Source organism: Gastrolobium bilobum, unplaced genomic scaffold, assembly GCF_033153095.1.
Source record: "Gastrolobium bilobum isolate Gb01-03AN ecotype WA unplaced genomic scaffold, APGP_CSIRO_Gbil_v1 utg5148, whole genome shotgun sequence".
NCBI classification, from domain to species: domain Eukaryota; kingdom Viridiplantae; phylum Streptophyta; class Magnoliopsida; order Fabales; family Fabaceae; genus Gastrolobium; species Gastrolobium bilobum.
Window position 1 is genome coordinate 255,226 of NW_026898045.1, and position 21,316 is coordinate 276,541.

General features: G+C 33.9%; 1 protein-coding gene and 1 pseudogene across 1 annotated transcript; both read right to left on the bottom strand.

Moving 5' to 3' along the window:
- Nucleotides 1-4,369: 4,369 nt before the first annotated feature.
- LOC133312376 (receptor-like protein EIX1) lies at nucleotides 4,370-7,988 on the bottom strand (annotated as a pseudogene).
- A 6,161-nt stretch (nucleotides 7,989-14,149) lies between these two features.
- LOC133312397 (protein phosphatase 1 regulatory subunit INH3) lies at nucleotides 14,150-14,506 on the bottom strand. The gene has a single exon (XM_061513575.1). The coding sequence runs from the start codon at nucleotides 14,504-14,506 to the stop codon at nucleotides 14,150-14,152; it is 357 nt and encodes a 118-aa protein (XP_061369559.1).
- Nucleotides 14,507-21,316: the final 6,810 nt, after the last annotated feature.

Genomic DNA, 21,316 nt, shown 5'->3' on the forward strand with positions numbered 1-21,316 from the left:
TTTAAGCTTGGGTAAGCTTCATCACCTTTGATCATGGGTTTTAGTGGTTAAAAATAGAGCCTTGATGCATGTAATGAACTTAAGATCATAATCTAAGGTTGGGTAATGTTAAACACACCTTAAAATGCATGTTTGAGCTTCTGTTTTCGTGAAATGAACCACCTTTGGGAAGGATATCTCGCGAAATGCAGAACTGCATTCTGTCGCGAAATATCCGGAAATGGATATTCGGATATTGATATCCGGATATGGGGTCTGCGGATATCCGGATATTGATATCCGGATATTGCCCCGACAAATATCCGGATATTCTGGGTTTCCGAGAACAGTAAAGGTACTATTCATACAGAATGCTATTTTGGGTTTGTGGACCCATGATTGGCTACTGTGGACTTCTGTAATGATTAATGTAAGCCAGAATCTAAGTGATTAAGAGCTTGTGGCTTTGTGAGAAGCCTAAAGACGTAAAACGTAAAGGAAATGCGTTGTCTTTGTGTCTTATGCTTGTTAAGTATGATTATTGATGTGTTGTTGGTCCGAAACAGATTGTGATTCTGTTGTGTTTGGGCTTTGAGCTAGTATGGACTCTTGGCATTGGATAGTTAGCTTGCAAGGTAAGCTTTCGTGTCCTCAGTTTAGCCATTGTTGGTTCTACCATGTCCCATGGGGGGATGGTTTATATGCATGATGTTGTTTTCATGTATTGTTTTGATAAATGCTATTGAGCTGTTATATGCGAGTGTCTTTATGATATGCATGTGGTGTTCCACCTATACGGTAAGCCTGAGTATGTGGAGACATACAAGATGGTGAGACTGTGGGTGAGGTGCAAGCAGTGTTCCTTGTACTTATTGTGGGGTTGTAGACTTACGTCCTGCATTTCTCTGCCGAGTAGAATAGTTAAAACACACATGTCATGAATATCTGTTGCACTGCATAGTTTGGGAACTTATACTGTTAAATGCTTTTGAACTTATATTGCACATGTGAGTGAGCTTGGGGTGGAAGATCCTTGAGGACCCCTTGTCTTACTGAGATTTCTTGTTTAGAGATCTCACCCCACGTTTGGGGACGCTTATTTCAGGTTCAGGTAACTTGGGGGCTGATGCCCCTAGCAGCAGGAGGCCGGAGCTTAGCTGATATTGATGTTATATGCTGACATGTTTGGATGCTGGATTATATCTGCTGATGTTATGCTTTTAGCTTGTTATTATTATGTTGCTGTTGTTGAGACTTTTGTCGGCTTTATTGCCTTATTTGGTGAGCATGGGGTTTGTCCATGCCACATTGATGTTAGTACTTTTAGCTTGAGTTGTATAAACTATCAGGATTTTTCGGTCTACGTGTTGTAGTTCCGTGACTAGAGACATATTGATGTTAATTTTATATTGAGGTATTTCACGTTAGCTGTCTTTTGCAATTTACATACAGACGATGTTTTATGAAATGAATTAAGTAATTCAACTTGGCTAATGATAATGACGACATAATTGAAAAGAAAAAGATATTTCGCATTTTTAAATTAAGCGTGGCTTGATACAATGATATGATAACAAACCGGATATATACGGGGTGTTACAACAACCATATCTTAACCGTTGATTTCTGTAAATCAACGGTTAAGATTTTTGCAAATAAAATTTATTAATTAATTATTAATTCGCAATAAATAATAACCGTTAATTGACGAAAATCAACGGTTAAGATAAGGTTGTATGAGGTTGTAAACGAAAATAGGTTGTAAGTATAATCTTCCAAAAAATAAAAATAAATGCGCACAACTCGCACGTGGTATCAGCATGGACTCAAAATAACTGACAATAGGAGTACAGGGATGAGATGAAGTGCATCCGTTTGTAGGAATAAATCTTTGGTGCTACTGTTGCACCAAGATTCAATGCATCCCACCAATGGAAGCATTACACATCATAGGAAAGAGAAAAAATTTGGCAGAGAAATAAAATCTTTAGTTGACATGTAATATTTTTATTGGTGGGATGTACTGAATCTTTGGTGCAACAGTAGCACCAAAGATTTATTCCGTTTGTAGCTAATGGAAGACAAAGGAATATCTCTCTAATAATCAATTTTAAAGATAAAAGGTTCACTTGATGTAGCCACTGGCCACGGAGGGCTTAGGAACGATCGCTCCCTCTCAAATTCATTAAATATTTATCTTAAATTATATTTAAATTAAAAAAATATAATGGAGTATAAGTTAATTCTCCTTTGTAAGACTTGTCAACTTACAAGGATCAACGACTGCCCTCACACACTAACACGAGAATTTTCAGCGTGCTTTGTCCTCACTCGCACACTTCCCGAGAAAACTCTATGGAGTTCTTTCGTTCCAGGCTACCGAAAAGTAGATGCCTCTTGTTAGTATAGGTAATACCAATTAATTCTTATAAGTTATTCTCATCTATACCGTCCCATACCAGCACAGTCTTTGGAATCCCTCTCTTTCGGGTGTTGATTCGATTCATTCATGTACCCCGTCGTTGGAAGCCTGCCAGGAGCCGCTCCTTTTCCATGTCCTTTCGCACCGGCGATCACTCCCCGCCCTAGTTAGCGCCCGGGATGTTACATGAGTTGGCGCTGACGGCGCCGTAAGACGTGAAAAAGTCAATGTGCTAGCTAGGGGTGCTAAACGAGTCAGGGGCCTTTGGCTCGGCTCGTGAAGGCCTGAGCTTACATGTCTAAAATTAATTGTTGGACCCAGGATTGGACTTGTATAAAAACTCGTTTAATAAAAAAGCCTCAGGCTCCAATTCAAAAGCTCGGCCTTAGAGCCTCTCAGGCTTGCCTAATATATTATTTATTTATTTTTTATACTACTTGTGAGAGCCTTCTCTCTTCTCAACTCATTTCATCCCATTTTATTAATTAAACAGACTTTTTAAATGATTTTGTTTTATATTATGCTATTTGGATATACATTAAACTTATGAATATTTATGGAATTACTAGTGCTGTTGATTGTATATTTTGTTTGGATAAATTTTTGTTGTCCTATTTTTTTTAAACAGGCTAAACAAGGCTTTTATTTTTTGTAAATGAGCCAGGCCACAGGCTGATATTATATTCGTAACAGGTAACAAGCTAAGGCCAGTCTGACACATTTGAACACAGGCTCGGCCCGTTAAGACCAAAGCTCGGCTCGGCTCATTAACACCCCTAGTGCTAGCGCTATCAGTGCGGGACCCTACGGAATTCAGCACCCTTTTCTTCAAAAATTCATAACTTGAGCTATGGTGCTCCGATTTGAGCGCGGTTTGATCCCAAGCGTAGCTAACGAAAAAATCTATAACATATTGGGAGATGAGTACCATAGAATTAGTATAAAATTCCTTAAGTAAATAAAAAATGGAGGTGTTTAGTGATGAATAACAATAAAAATGTGTTTTTAAGCATTGTTGGTCTAAGGGGACTACTTGGCACACTAGGGTAGCAACGTAAGGTCTACATAAAATTACATTAAGTATTCCACTCGTAGTTTAAGTTATGATTACAGTTTTGGAATTATTTTAATTGCGGAATTGATTTTAAACAGAAACGTTTATAAATAAAAAAGAAAAGAAAAAATTTATCCGTATTTTAATTCAATTGTTATGATTGTAACTACGCTTAATGCCATACGTAATGTTAACAAACAGATTCTAGAACAGGGTGTTACATCCTTCTTCATTTTTATTATTCTTCATGTAAAAAAAATGATTTTTTTTTTCAAATCTAACTATATATTAACTCATTATTGTGCTGTTCGGCCTTAATTAATGTTACTGTGAATCTCATTTTACTCACCCTTTCATAAATTTTCTGACTCCAATGTTAAGTGGAGGGTATCCATTAGTCTAATGTAATCCTTCAGCGCAAGTTTACAAGAACTCTTTGATTGAGTTGATTCTTTTGTATGACCATTCCAATTTCCAACTCTAATCTAGAAAGTAATTCAAAGATTTTTTTTTTTTAAACCTTTTTTCTTAGAGAACTGAACTATGGGAAATTTAACTTTTCTGGCCATTTCACATATTTATATAGGGAAAATCAATTGTTACGTTGCTGCAAACAGATCTGTTTTCCTGCTCTCCCTTCGAAAGCAGCGCTTTCTGTTTTTTAATTTTTTAATTTTTTGTTTACGTGGGACCCACATCTCACACTCTCAGCTGGAACCAAAATTGTTGATCCTGTAACCTGACCGATACATTCCCCGTTTATATAACCACAAGCATTTACTATGTGAATTAACATGTAAATGAATTGAAGAATTCCACTCACGAACACATGTACCACACTGCATGCATTATTAATTACTAGACCATAACACAAATTTCAAACTTTATTTGGAATTTGTTTATTTGCTGTAAACAATAACTAGTGCTCAAACTTCAAAGCATAAACTACTTGCTACAATTACACAGTAAATCTTAAAATATCTATCTAAAGCCATACAACATTGTGTCAACTAAAGATGAAATTAAAAAAAAAAAACAAAAAAAAAAAAACCGAAAAACAACACAAACCTTATTCAACTTACTACTTAAACATATAGAAAAAGAAAGAAAAGAGAAACAACAGTCACCCACTCATACGGCTTCTCATCATCATCATCAGCTTCTTTAGCTTTGCCCATTTTATAACAATTGCCACATAAATCTTGTCTGTCTTGTCATCCGCCCATCTGAAGTAAGCATGTCTAAAACTCTTGTTGAAAAATAAGGTCCCAATAACTCCCCAGAAACCAGTAGCAAAGCCAACTGCTATGACAAAGTAGAACCATATTTTTTCTATCTTTTCTTTCTTTCCATCATCAATATCATCTTCATTACCTTTGCTTTCAGGAGCTGGATTTGATTCGTCACCAGGACATAATTTGGGAAGTGGAGATCCACAAAGATACGGGTTGTCAGCATAAATAGATGAGTCGTATGTTGGAAACTCATTACCTTTGGGAATCTGTCCTGAAAAATTATTGTGTGACAAGTTTAAATGGCTCAAGAAAGTTAAAGCTGGCATGTTGTTTGGAATTGTGCCTGAAAGTTGATTCTGAGAAAGGTCCAAGGATTCTAGTGATTTCATATCATCAATCATCTTAGGGATCTCTCCTTTCAAATGATTGTTTGACAGATTCAAGCCATGCAATCCAGTTAGACAAGTTATTCCACTCGGAATTGATCCAACCAAATTGTTTTCTGACAAGTCCATGATGACCACAAGCTCCAAGATTCTGATGTACTCAACTTCTGTTCCTTTCATGACTTCTTTGACATCCTCTTTATACCATTCAGAAGGCGCACCCGCAGCCACAATCTGAAACGGAGGCTCAGCCACAGTCGGAGACGGAGGCTCAGCCGCAGTCGGATTAAGCATAGGAGGATTTGCAATGGACTCATATTGTTGCACCGGAGCCAATTCTGTATTGGCTTTGTCTAATGATTTATCCAAACTCATTCCTTTAAGATTGCCTATGCACCAAGGTATTGAACCTCGTAATTTGTTGCGGGAAAGGTCCAAAATTTTCAGTGACGTGAGTTGGCATAATTGTGAAGGAATGCTGCCACCCAACAAGTTTTGCCGCAGTCTCAAAATTTGCAGTGAAGGAAAAGTGTTTGTAGTCCATGATGGTATACTCCCAGAAAGTTGATTCTCACCAACATCCAAAATCAGCAATTGCTTCAAATTTCTCAAAGACAGTGGAAGCTCACCTTGAAGGCTGTTATTATTCAAATGCAACCATAACAATGAGGAAAGATTCCCGAATGAGCTTGGAAACTCATCCGATAGGTTGTTGGATGACAAATTTATTTCTTCCCATCCTTCATTATCCTTCCAACAATTTGAAATTTCACCAGATAACTTGTTCTTTGAAAGGTCAAGGTTGCTCAGCTCAGTAATTTGGCACAAAGAGATTGGTATTGAACCATTTATGAGGTTATTTCCAAGAATCAAGTTATGCAATCGGGGCATCATATGGCCTATATTTTCTGGAAGTGATCCACCGATTTGGTTATTGGAGAGATCGAAATGATACATGTAAGACTCAATTGAGGGCCATTCTCTTGTAGAAATTATACCCACCAACTTGTTTGAAGAAAGATCCAAATACCAAAGTTGGGGCATAAGTTGCCAGAGACTTTGAGGAATGGGACCATCAAAAGAATTTTTGGAAAGATTAAGAAAATTTAGATTTACAAGTTCCCCAAGACTTTGAGGAATAAAACCACCAAATTTATTAGAAGAAAGATCTAAGTAACTTAAATTGACAAGTTGTCCCATATTATTAGGAAGTGCCCCGTCCAACTTATTGTTAGATAAATCAAGGTCTTTCAACTTTTTAAATTTTGGCACTAGAGAAAAGGGAATGGGCCCATAGAAAGAATTTGAGCTGAGATCAAGGAGGTTTAGATTTTCAAGTTGCCCCAGCCAAGTTGGCAAGCGATCACTAAATTCATTATCACTTAAATACAGTACCTCCAAATCATATCTGATGCATCCTGACAATTCGTAGCTTCCAGTTAGTTCTCCTTGAAGTTTATTTCCCGAGAAATCTAACCATTTGAGGTGGCACATGTTTCTTATAATTGATGGCAGAGAACATTCCATATGTTGGAGTTCATTCCACGAAAGATCAAGGATGACAAGACTATTCAACTTAGCAAACCACGATGGAATAATTGAACTGAAATTGTTCCTGGAAAGGCGGAGGAGCTCAATAGAAGTCATGTTTTGGAAAGTCTCTGGAATTGGACCACGAAGCCCATTCTCTGAAAGATCAAGATACGCAAGTGATGTCATGTTTCTGAAAACATCAATACTTGAGACACGAAGCCCATTCCGTGAAAGATCAAGAAACTTAAGTTTCTCAAAGTTTTGAAACCATGATGGAACTGAAGTGAAATAGTTCCCCGAAAGCTCAAGCAATTCAATTGAAACCATGTTTTGGAATGTCTCGGGAATTGGACCATGAAGCCTATTGAAAGAAAGATCAAGATGCACAAGTTTCTCCAAGTTAAGAAACCATGATGGAATTGAAGTGATATTGTTGGCAGAAAGGTCGAGGAATTGAATGGAAGTTAAGTTTCTGAAAGCATCGAGAAATGGACCTTGAAGCGAATTATATGAAAGATCAAGATAAGAAAGAGATGTCATGTTTTGGAAAGCTTGGTGTGGAATGAGATATTTGTTAAGTTCACAATAACGCAAGTAAATATGTGACAAGGAAGGAAGCATGTGAAGTACCTGGAACATATTGTGTGCATCCCCCAGGTAAACACCACTCATGTCAAGGTGTTCTAATAATTGAAGTTTAGAGATCCAATTGATGTCACCGTTTGATAAATATTGGAAATTGTGACTGAGATCAAGATGGTGCAGGTTGGTGAGATTTCCAAGATTGTCAGGAATTCTCCCGCCAAAGTTAGCTCCCGAGAGAGAAAGATACCTAAGCCATCTCATAGAACCAATGAAGTTTGGTATTGGACTAGAATTGAAATTATTTCCACTCAAGTCCAAGTAAGTCAAGTGTTCCAACTGCAACAAAGATGGATTAACATTTGGAGCTTGCATAGGAACTCCGTCTTGCACAGTATCAACTTGTAGAGAAAGTTGGTTGTACTCTATAATATACTCCTCAGAGTCTAGTGTAAACAAAGGTGGCAGGAAGAAAGGATACCTGAGATCAAGGTTGGTAGGATTACTGAGATCAAGCTTGATGACATGAGCAGTAACATTGTCACAGGCTATGCCTTCCCATTGGCAACAATGAATACCTTTCCATGAGGAAAGCCTGTTTGATGGATCATGAAGGGATGCTTTGAACTTGAAAAGAGCTTGCCTCTCTCGTTCTATGCAGGGTACGGTTGAATTTGAACACAAGCATATTTGTGCAATTTCAGCCAACAGCAGAAGGACAACACATGTTGCCACACTCAGGTATCTTCCCATACTTAGTGAAACAAACAAGTATATTGATTGGAACAGTCAATGGTATTGATGGTTTTGGATGATGGCTTTCGCTCCACTCTGACAACTCTTATATATACACTAAGAAATTACACTTTGTTGGAACAATGCATGCATGATGAATTTCGTGGAAACATCAACCCCCAATCAAATGTTAAGTCAAGTTTTAAAGCTTTGTCATTATTCGGGGAAAGACGTACATATATGCTAAGCAATTTCTCTCACAAGTAGAAGACTAAAGGGGTGGACGAAGACTATAACCAAATTAATGGAGATGGTAAACGGCGTCAATACAAATTTCTAAGAAGGACATCAAAGAGACATAGTTGCGTGCTTTTTGGTTTCCCATAGCTATCATTATCAAGTAGATGAAGAAAATTGAACCGTTGGGTCAAGGGTCCTGCAAATACCAAGTAAACAATAGAAAGTAAACAATTGGGTGGTCTTCCTTCAATTTCCCTAATTCATAGTATATTTTTAAGTGCTTCAAGTGTGCATGGTTCACTTCGATTCGGTTTATTTGCCTATAAGAACTGAATTGGAAAAAACAATTCAATTCTTATAATTGAATTGATTTATTAGTCTAGTGAACTAAAATGGTTCATAACCACTACCAGTTTTGAATTGGTTTTTAAAATCAAATTTGAATTCAAATAAAAATTATAAAAACATTAAAGGAAAAAAATAAAAAAAAAATTATATATATAAATCATACTGAAAATTAAAAAAATAAATAAATATTTAAAAATAAAAATACATCAGAGAAAATAAAACTAAAGAAAGAAAGAAAAGACAGTAAATAAATAAATAACAGAAAAGAATTAAAGAGGAAGAAAGAAAAATAAATGAAAATAAGAGAAAAAAAACTGATTTGGTTCATGAATTAGTTTTTAAAAATATGTTATAATATGTTAATAATAAAATAAATAATAAGAAAATAATAATATAATAATTGATTAAAAAGTAAAAATACGTATAAATAAACTACAGAAAATAAATAAAACGTAAACATATAACGTAAGACCATCTGATGACCGCTTAAGAATATTTTCTAGAAACTTACATGTTGATGATTACGTGGTTAGTTATTATTTGAAAAGTAATCATTAATTAGTTATAATTTAACTAATTCGTTCGAATCTAACGAAATCTAACTTAACCGTAAGCAATTCTCTTTATATATATATATATATATATATACATCGCTATCCATAAGAAGAGAAGGAGAACAGCCAGAAGAAAGAAAAAGAAAAAGAGAGAGAGTGAGAGAAATCAACAGAAAAAGAAAAAGAAAGGAAGAAAGCGACGACGCAGAAGGTAATATTGGGTGATGAAAAACGTTCTCTCATTTTTTTAAGGAAGATTTATTTACAAGCTTGTGTCGTTTTTCTAAACTCTTCTCTCTATTTATTCTGTAGTTCAAGTTTATTACGTTACTGTAGTTGATTTTGTTCAGTGATTTCATTTCTTACAATACCTTTAGCTCCTTCTAAATTTTATTTCTTTTCACCTACTGATTACATAGTGGAGTAATTAATTGGTACCAAATAATTATGAAGAGAATGTGTAAATTTAACTGATGAAGACTGTTATGAACTGAACCACAGAGTTTGGGTTCAGACGATTATAGGGTAAGGGACGCCTTATCGTGGTTTGAGCTCCTCCACAATAAATCTTTCATATGCAGAAGACCACAAAGTTGAAAAATTATTTAGCTTCAGTTAAATATTACACAATGTATTATTTATTATATTATTTTATTTTATTAAATTATCAGAGAGAATAATATTTTCCGTTAATACTGCTGGAAATGGTTATAGTTAGAAAACCTCAATGTTACTGAGAATTTTCTCACGTGTGTTTGTTTTGTGCTAACCTTTCCAGAAAATCATAATGCCTAGTCTAAGCTTAGCAGGTGAAGGATGGAGTATCAATGTTTACTCTTACGAGGACCGCAGGGAGTTTTATATTGTAGTAGGAAATCAAGGAGCCGCTTTATAATACCCCAAACTTAAGCATTTAATTGATTAAAATATAATACCCCAAACTTAAGCATTTAATTGATTAAATTTAATTAAATAATTAAGCATGTTTTAGTGAGTAAAATTAAGTATAAGACTTAATTAAATGAATCTGAGTCACTTTGGAGTTAAAAAGTGTACTCAGTGAAAATTAAGGAGTATAAATGGGTACTGGCAAAAGTGCCCAAAATATAAAAATAAAATTATAAATATTCCTAGAATAATATTTCAGACTTTTGGATAAAGTTTGGTAATTAATGGAGTTGAATAGATAGATGAACCAATACCCACTTGATTCCACTTAACTAATGTTAAGTGACTTAAAAGAAAAAAAGAACCCAAAACCCTCCCCATTCCCGTCGCCAGAAAGAAGAAGAAGAAGGAGGAGAAGAAGAAGAAGAGGGAGAGAGAGAGAGAACCCTAGAACCTTGAGTTCTTCACCATTTTGGGTGATTCAAAAGCCTAAACTACTCCAAATCTTCCCCTCATCACTAATCCTAGCTTGGTTCTTAGTGGGGAGTGTTGTGTTGTGAGATATCCTCCTCCAAAAATTCGGCCCATTGGAGAAATTGAGGTGTTTGAGAGTTTCTACCTCCATGGAAGCTTGAGGAACGCTCATTCCTCTATTGTGTGATCATTGGTGGTAAGTTTCCACTCTCTTTCACATGATTCTTGGAGATTTGCATGAGTTTAGGGTTAATGAATAGTGTTTTAGGGTTTTTATGAAATGTTGAGTAGATTGGCTATGTTCAAGGAAGAATGAGGCTTAGAGTATGTTGTGAAAAATGCTAGGAATGACATTTAATCGGTAGAAATGAGTTTATAGTGTTATTTTAGTATGCTTTGATGTTTGGATAAATCTAGGCTTGGAACTATGGATTTCCTTGCATTGTTAGCATTGTTTGATTGTATTCCTTGTGTTGATAGGATTGAGGCAAGAGGACCAAGTGGAGTGACCAACCCTTGGGGTTGTGTGCAATTGAGGAAAGCTCAAGAGCAAGGTAAACCTTTGGACCTTGTGGTTGATCCCATTGAGTGTTCCACCATACTCCATTGAGGAGAAATGGTTTATGAGATGTGATATGTAATTATGATTGTAATTGTATGCTCATGCATTGATTCATGCATTGATACATGTTATGATTGATTGATGATTATTGGTTGATGTTTGATTGTTTAAGAGTAATTGAGGAATTATTATAGAAGTAGCAATAATGAATGAGGTAATGGTTGAGGATTGTGATTGAGGTTATGAGTGATAGTATTATGATGAGGATGATTGGTAGGAACTTCCCTTGGAAACAGCCCTATGTGGATCTCCATGTGGTTAGAGCCTAAGAGGAACAGCCCTATGTGAATCCCTCTTGGAGGTTCCTAGATTGAGGAAAGGACTTCCCTTGGAAACAGCCCTAGGTGGATCTCCATGTGGTAAGAGCCTAAGAGAAACAGCCCTTTGAGGATCTCTCTTGGAATAGATTGAGGAAAGGACTTCCCTTGGAAACAGCCCTATGTGGATCTCCATGTGGTAAAAGCCTAAGAGAAACAGCCCATAGTGGATCTCTCTTGGAAGTCCATGTGATGCTTGCTGATAAGAATGTGTTAAGCTATTATGATTATGTGTACATCAAAGTGAACCTTAGGGTGGAGTGATCTCCAAGGACCTCTGGTTTACTGTGATATATTCGTATATCTCACCCCGTGTTGTGGGGCATCATTTCAGGTACTGATAGAGGTGAGGTTGATCGAGGCAAGAAGCATGAGTAGACTGTACCTGATAGCTGGACATGTTGAGTTGCATGCCATTTAGCATTGCTATATGTATATTTTGATGTCATATGATGTATTTTGGAGGACTTAGTGCATGATCATTGTAGTAGTAATGGGTATCTGATACATGGTTACTTGCTTTGATCATGTTCATTTTGTAGCTAAGTCCTTTGGCATGTATATGAGATTTGTAATTAAGACATGATGTAATATTGTAAGTAATGAAGATATTTGTGTATAACGATTACTGTAAGTTAAATGCATGAATGTATTTTTATGTATTGGATATGTTGAGCTGGAAAGTCAATTAGGTACCTTGTGCTAAGTTGGGAAACGTTGAGAAAACAAAGGTTATGCTGCCCAATTTCCGTTAAATCAATGATGAGAGGATGAGAGTTAAGCAATGATATAGGGATATCACAAGCTTGTTAAATAGGTTGTAAAATGTGTAGGATTGATTCCCCAAGAAAGATGCATGAAAAATATGAGTATAGGAAATTGTCCAGAAGAGGGGGCTTAAGCCTGCAAATGGAGGCTTAAGCCTGCTCAGGGGGCTTAAGCGCCCATGAGGGGGCTTAAGCGCCCTGATGCACCTGTGAAGACCAAAAGCTTTCTGCCGCCTGGGGCTTTAGCGCCCAAAATGGGGGCTTAAGCGCCCAGGTAGCGCGCTTAAGCGCCCTGGAGCGCGCTTAAGCTCCCTTGGTGGCTAAAAAATGTAAATTCCCTCTGTCTGTGGGCGCTTAAGCGCCCTGGAGCGCGCTTAAGCGCCCTGCCCGCGTAGTTTTTCAGCATACACCTGAGTTAGCAAAATTGTCATAACTTGAGCTACAGAGCTCCAAATGAGGAGCGGTTTGAAACCACGAGTAGCTAACGAAGAGATCTACAACATAGTAGAAGTTGGGAAATAAATAAGAAGTAAATTAATGGTTTAAAAATGGAATAAGAACATGATGTTAAGCTTGGTTTATCTGATTCCGCAAAGTAATATGGTTATGATCACACAATTGGATATTTTAAATTCGGCGTCGTTTTAAAAAGAAAAATTTATCCGGATTTTTAATTGAGCCAATGTGATTGTAACTGCGCTTAATGTCATAATGCGATGTTAACAAACCGGTTCTAGAACGGGGTGTTACACGCTTCAATATTCGATGCTGATAGCGTGGAGACCTACACCTATAGGCTAGATTAGGATAAGACTTTTGTATTGTATAATTATGTAATGTAAAATATAAACTGAAGTGATGTAATATCTAGTAGACTGTAGGACCTATGTAAAATAACTCCTTTTTGTATCTGACGTAACATTATCTATAAAGTAATGTTGGTAGATGTTTATATAATTTTCTTTACTGTTATTATCATCGATGTGTATTCATTAATAACATTAATTCATTTCCATCTTATTTCTCACTGACTATGCGGAAACGTAAATATAAATGTAAATAAAAGAAATCATGTAATATTCCTTATAAACGTTTGTAGCAAGGGATGTTACAAATAATACCACAAATTTGAAAAAAAAAAGTAATAAAAAAAAAGTAAAAATAAAAGAGAAAAATACATAAGAAAAAAAAATTAAAGTAAAAAATAAAAATAAAAAAACTAAAGAAATAAAGTAATAAAAATAAAGATAAAAGAAGGAACAAAATAAATAAGGAAAAAAAAATAGAGACAAAAAGATATAAAAATTAAGAGAGAAAATAATGATTCAGTTCATGATTTTTTAAATCAATTCGGTTCTTAAACTGGTTTTGAAAACTAGTTCATAAACTAATTCAGTTCATAAATTATGTATAAATAAAAAAAATTCAGTTCATAAAATGATTTTTCAAAAATAATTCAGTTCAAGAACTTATTTTTAAAAAATAATTTTTTTTAAGTGCAATTCAATTTTTTGATTTTTTACACTCCCTTAAATTCAAGTTAGACATAAGGAGATGATGGGGATGAGTTGTGATTTCATTTTACACGCTGCAGGTTGTGTTATGATCTATTAATCGAAGGCAATATCACTTTGATGAGCCATATTAAATTGTTTATAAAGAAAGGGAAAGGATAGAACATTAATCCAAATCAATATCTAATCATTTTTACTGTGAATTGTTTGCCGAATTCATTATTATACTAGAAATTCCTTAACCCACCATCTTTTTTTCCCTAATGCACAATAGACATGAAACACTCTAAACAGGAGTATAATGGATAGAGTAGTTGAGATCAAAACTCAAGTTTAAACTAAACATTCCTCCAATTCCAATGTATTTTTACTTTCCTTAGAACCAAAATTAAATAATTCCATTTACTAATAAGCTTAAGTTAAATGAGTTCTAGAAACATTTACACTACAGAGTACATGCCTTTTTTGGTTCATTCATCACCGCGCTCATCACTCAGCCCTAACTGCTTGGGCCAGCTTCATCATGATTCTTACAACAAAACCCACTGTGATCATGGGGATGTTTATCAGAGTGATGTGGTACGTCATCTTCATCGCTGTCATCTTCATCAAAGGGCTTCTGTTTATGAAAGATGCAGCACTTCTTGGAACTCTTCTTCTGCATGTACTCATTGTCTACTGTGCCCTCTTTCCATGTGACCTTCTTCTTCTTGCGATTGAGGGGGAGGAAAAGGACTTCTGGTTGCTGTTGTTCGTGCTGAGATGAAGAGGATGATGACTCAGAGTTTTCAATTGTTATGGTTGTGGTGGCAGTGATAGAAGGGGAAGATAGGGCTGCTGGCCTGGTGGTGCTCATGCGTCCGTCCATGGTTGGCAAAACAGAACTAGGTTCTTTAACAGTTCAAGTGCTTGGAGAGGCAGAGAGCAAATTTATGGGATCTTGACTGAGTAATTTTCTAGGTTGCTCTGTATCCTGTTTTACTCCCCTTCAATCCGATTTTAAGTAAGAAATCTGAAATAATGTTAGTGCTCAATAACCAACTTATGATTTGACAAACTTATATGATGCTCACATATGTTGTGTACTTTTATTATTATTTTTAAGCGTAATATATATTACCAAACTGCATTTATAAAGAAAAGCATCTTGAGGGGAAACAAGCAAAACACTAAAAATGCAAAAGCAGTTTCTGAATGTCAATTGGAACCTAATAATATGTAAAACAAACTACAATAAATATAAGAACCTAAAAACATAATAGCAACTTATTAAGAAGAATCAGAACTGAACATGCACAAACAACAACTACTCCTGAACGAAAACAAAACACAAACATAAGGCAGCATCATTATTCAGATCCACTAACCAGCAACTCAATAAGATTACTGAAAAAGGAAAGCAAAAGTGGTTAAAGGATCAAGTTTATATCCATCCCAAGGGAACTCCAAATGCACATCCAACTTTTATCCATAAGTACTTTCACATTCATAAAGAGAAATGGGAAAGTATCCAACAGACAGTACCCACTTCAACTACTTAACTTTAAGAACGATCACCTATCACTCAAAGAGAGACTACTTCATATTTGTGGATCATTCATCAAATACAAGCTGAACAAGAAACTGTATTTCCTATTCCTAAATACAATCAAGTTCAACTAAAAAGAAAGCATCTAAGATTAAACACTTAAGAGTCTATTTATCAAAAACCCAAGAATGAAATTAAGGATTACCCAAAGAAAATATCATAGAAAGCAAATTAATGCTACCAAAATAAAATTTAAAAATAAAATAAAATCCTCATACATAAATCAAAGTGTCACAGAACCCAAGGTTTGACATTGACATTAATATAGGACAAACATAATTTATTTGCAGTATTGATATCTAGCTAATGCTTGTAAGCCCTAGGTAAGGTACTCTGCGGTTGTTGTTGTTACTAATATCTAGCCAATCATCTCACAAAGGCCTATATAAGATACTAAAGTAAAAACATACTCTCAGCTTGAATTCAGCCCCCAAAAGACCAAAACTTGCAACACATTTGGCCCAAAAAGAATAAAGTTCAATCTACATATCACAGGCTTGCTTGTTCAGTCCAAATTCACATTTCAGGTCAAATGCATGCTGAACCTTCTTCGAAAATCTAAAGCGTATTCAACTAGAAAATGAATCTATATTGAACCTAAAAAACAATGTCCAGCAATGAAAGCAAATTATTTCTCAAAAAATGAAGCCTGACCAACTCAAGAAAGTAGCCATTTATTTTCTTTAACACATCATTGTTAAGATGATGGAAAAAATAACAAATTCCTCAATGATTTGAAAGATTATCATCTTCACACCTTGGAACAGCAATAAAACATAACCCAAATTAAGCCTATAAACAGATCAAAACAAACAAGCATTAAAAACACAGAATGCACCATCAGACACAAATCTTGTTAAGACACACCCTCTTGTCACATCAAACAACAATCCTCCAAATCCATTCAGCTAAAGAAACCCAAGAAGAAAGTACTTAAAAAAGAGGCCCCCTATCCAAATCTAAACCTAAATTACATTTTCTCCTAACAAGATTTTATCAATATAGCTAATCCAAACTTGAAAGAGGAACAAAAAGCACATATCAAAACCTAAAAATGAAATAAAGCCCTCTTTTTGGCACAAACGATAGGTCACGCATAGAGATCCTAAATCAAAAACCAACTAATAAACACTATTTCCAATCCTCATATTCCATCAACATTCTTGAAAAAAGGACTTTCACAAACAGGTTTCACAAAACCCTTTTCCGAATTGAACCATTTTCAGTACTTTAAAAACTAATTCGAAAAGTCGAATGATGAAATAGGTATGAGGCAGGGGAAAACCTTTGAATCTAGAGGCAGCAAAGATTCAGCGCGAGAAAGAGATGAAGACTGCGAAGCCCGATCCGTGGGCACGAACGATGGCGTTTTGGTCGATGATCGAGGGCAAGAAAAATGGAAGAAGAAGAAATGCAATGTGGAACACTCCGTTTTCAGAAAGGGAAAAAAGAAAGCCCATAAAAGGATTGAGGATTTATTGGAGTTCATTTCCGAGAATAATGGGAAAAGTATTTGAGATTTTAAACGAAGGGTTCGTTTGTCTTAAAAAATATAAGTTATCTCATTTTAAGAGAGAGATAGACACAAGAAATGAAAATAATGGAAGAGAAAGTGAGTGGTTTTTTTTAATTTAAATTTTAAATAAAAAATATTTTCTTGTGTCTATCTCTCTTAAAATAACATAATTTTATGTCATTTAAAATAATAAATATTTTTCTCTTAAATGAATGATGGGCAACATCAAAAAATTTATCACTTTCATAATTAATTTAAGGGAAAACATTTTCGCATATCATAGGAGAATTGTTTTCTCCTATTAGTGACACTTCGATTTTTGTAATATTTTCTTTTATTTTTTTAATAGATATGGGCCCCACATAAGATGTGTCTACAGCATGAGAAAATTTTCTCCTACCGCATAAGAAAATAGAAACCCTTAATTTAATCATCATTGATTTTTGTCATTCTATAATTTATTGGAAGGGAAAAGTGTTTGTCTTTTTAAATGACGCAACTTATATCCTTTCACTCTCACAAAGAGGTGGAACCCACACCTTTATATTTTTTGTCCACTCTCTTCTCATTTATCTATCTTTTTCTCTCACTTAAAATGACATAACTTTATAACCTTTAAAATGACACACGTTTTCCTTTATTGGAAACTATTTGGTTACATTTATTAATTAATTATTAATTTTTCAATAAATTTAATAAATTATAACCGTTAGATTGACGAAAATCAACGGTGATTAAGTTGGTTGTAAAGGTAGTAAACTTTTTTGGTGGTTAACATATCTTGCCCCTTAAATGACATAAAGTTATATCATTTTAAGATAGAGAGATAATGTTTTTTTATTTAAAATGATAGATATTTTTCCAAAATATAAATTAAAAAAAATCGCTTGCTTTCTCTCCCATGATTTTTATTTTTTGTGTCTATCTCTCTCTTAAAATGACATAACTTATGTCCTTTAAAAGGACAAACATCATACCTAAGAATAAATTAAGGTTACATTTGGAATTATAAAAATTAGAAATCATTTGTTTTTGTTTAATTTAAAAATTAAATTTCATATCAAAAATTATATTATGATTAATTCAGTTTAAATAATTTTTAAAAAAAACATATATCTAAATTTATATACAAGTAAAATTGATTTTAATTTATTTTATTTTATTCTAATATATTTCTATAATGTAGAGTTAATATATATATATATATATATAATATTTTATTTATTCAAAATTAAATTATACTAAATTCTATTAATAAATTTTTAATTCAAAACTTTAAAATTCATAATGCTTTTATATTCGTTTCTTATTGTTTAACATCTCAAGAATAATATTTAAGTTATATATGAAATGAAGTCAAATCTCATCTTGTTATATTCCAAACTCATGAAAATAGATTATTACATTTATTATAAAGAAGGCCTTTTGACTTTAGTAGTGTCATATTGATAATGTTTGATCAAACATATTATACATATAATGTATAGCGACAAGGTACTATGAGGATCATTTTAAGACATGATACATATGCAATCGCGTCCTGTGCATTTGTTGCAGACCAATCATATCACTGAAACACGTTACTCTCTCACCTGCGTCTTTTGCTAAAATAATTGCAAATGACGCAGTACTGCACCAACCGCATGTTGACGGAGAAGAAAGAAGTTGTTTAACTGATATATAAGGTATTGAGACAAGGAAGCAGAGAGAGACACAGCGGTTAAAAAGCAATTTTTGGAAACTCTAGGAAATAAAATAAAAAGTTTACTAAAATAAAATAAAGGATTACAAGTCTATGACCAAATACAAATACCCAAATTTGAAGTCTAATAAATGCACCCACCCAAATAATAATTATAAAAAAAAATTTGTGTGATAGTGACCCACCACAGTAAAAACGGTGACATGTCCAAATCCACGCCCACACACATAAGAAGATAGGAAATTTTTTAACGTGTCCAGGATTACCATAATTCTTCCATTAAAATATTGACACTAGGATTAATTTATTTATTTTTCTCTCCTCTCTCTCCTCAACTTTTTCTTCCTTTCTCTTACCACAATCTCACTAAATAATTTCTAGTTCGAGACCACGGAAACTTTGCTCATAAGATAGAAGATAAGCAAGCACATAGTGACATACTTTTTTTTAAAAAAAGGAAAAAAAATTATTAGTGATATACTTTGAGAGTCAACAACAACAAAGACGCAATTTCATATTTCAACTGCAGCAAAGTGCAAAACTTCTCAAGAATTATTTTCTTCTTTCATGGCTTCCTTTCCTCTCTTTTTCTCCTTTCTATGTCTTGTTGCCAAACTCTCTCATGCTCAGTCACCGGTTTCTTTTCTAATCCCAGTCACTAAGGACAATTCAACCCTCCAGTACTTAACAACCCTTTCTTATGGCACCCCTCTCTTACCCACCAAGCTTGTGCTTGATCTTGGAGGTCCTTTCCTCTGGCTTGACTGTGCAAATACAGGTATATGCCCAAATACGGTCCTTTGCAAGAGAGATTGTTTTTGGGATTAAAAAAGGATTAAACAATCTTTCTTCTCCCTCAACACGCAATTGGTGCAGTATCGCATCATTTGCAATTATTTTTACAATGGATGCGGTTGAGAGAGCAACTCGTTTCAGTGATGTGACTGGTCTGAACAAATGTACAGGACGCGGTTACATATGTATCGTGTCTTAAAATGATCCTACTACATCGTTATGCATTATATAAATAATATGCTTGACCAAGAAATTATTTCGTTCAAAGATTATCAATATGACAGTACTTTAAAGTCAAAAGGCTTATAAAGAATGATATAGTTCGAAAGAAGTTTACAATAAATCTATTATGCTCTTTGCATCAAATCATTTATGAGTTAGAGTTTTTTTTATGAAATTAAAGCTCAATTAAATTAAGGCAAGAATAATGAAGTTATATTTTGTAATTAGCATATTGAATTTGGATATGCATGTATAAAATCAATTAATATACAATAGCGCCGCTTTAGCTGGGTTGCGATGCGGTGCAGCAGCCGGCTATCATAGACCGTATTGCGATGATCAGATGAAGGATATCGGATGTCGCTGTTGCTATTGCAGCTAAATAGCCGCTAAATCGCGGTGTTATTGCATCGTTACAGTCAACGGCAAAGAGGGCAATCACAAGGTCCTCTGCATGCAAACCTCTGGTTATTGGAGACAGAGTTTCTCATTATTGGAGACAGAGAAAGAGATAAACGTTGAGAAAAAGAGAAAAAAACGTCAAGGAAGAGAGAAACAATTTAATCCACATATTCTTATTTTTATCCTTTTCACTTTTGTTTCTATTATTTAAATTGGCTGCTTTCTACTTTATGTTTTTTTTTATTGTTTTAAATTTGAAGTTTATAGCTATTTTCTATTTTTTAAATTTAAAACTTTTTATATAATTAATAAAATCTGGCAGTTAATTTTTTTTATAATTTAAAAATTTATTATTGTTTTAATATTTAATTAAATTGTTAAATATTATTTAAATTTTTTCTTAAATTTGGTTTAAATTTTGGTAACTAAAAGCTATTATGTTAATATTTTATTTTAAATTTTAAATTGCTATTTAAATTTTTAAATTTTTGTTAAATTAATAAAATCTGACAGTTTAAAAAGCTATTATTCTTTTTAATTAAACAGTTATTTAAATTGCCATTTTATTTTGTTATGTTACATTATTTAAGACTTTAATTCCCTCTGTTTGCTTATGATTTGAATTTTAATGTTTGAAAATATTTATGTTTTTTTTTTTTTTTTATAACAAAATATTAATGTTTTAGTTAAGATACTTCAAATTTATTTTTTATATCACATTTTTATTTTTTATTTTTTATATTTTGTGAAGTATAATTTAGTGTATCATTTAAGTTAAGTACACTTTGCACATTTATAAAGCTACCCGCTAAAGTGCTATAATAGGTTGAAGATTAATAAGTATGGTAATATATTTATCAAAATAATATATAATTCAATAATAATAACACCCTAATCAATGATACTCTTTAAATGCACTTTTTTAAAGTAAGAAATAAAAAAATTCTGCATATAAATCATTTACTTGCAAAGTTGTTTCTATGTAAAAATTAAATAGCCCATGGAACAAAATTTTAACATCTCACTCTACAATCTAGTTAGTGTACCTACGACTTCTTTTAAAAAATTGACACTTGAATTAAAAAAAAAATCTCTATTTTTCGTACGCATATTACAAAAAATATCTCATTTTAATTGGTCCTTCGCACCGAGTTAGTGGAGTCGCGGGTGTACCGTAAATATTTCCACAATCTACATATTTCTTGGCCATTTTACGAGTTGTATCGTATGCTCGTGCTTTCGACATCCTAACGCTGATTTTTTTACCCTTATAACCCTTTATTAATAATTAATTACCAAATTGACATTCATTATAAACTATTTCGAAAATTTAACTCCCTCAAAAAACATAACACTAATTTGCCCATGTTTGACCGTTGACCACCAAGCTTACCCGGGTACACCCTCCATACCCGGGTATTTTTTGAAATTTTGTGCCTAC

Bases quoted from the DNA above. Each gene is read 5' to 3' on its own strand.
- LOC133312397 (XM_061513575.1), bottom strand. From the start codon at position 14,506: ATGAGCACCACCAGGCCAGCAGCCCTATCTTCCCCTTCTATCACTGCC.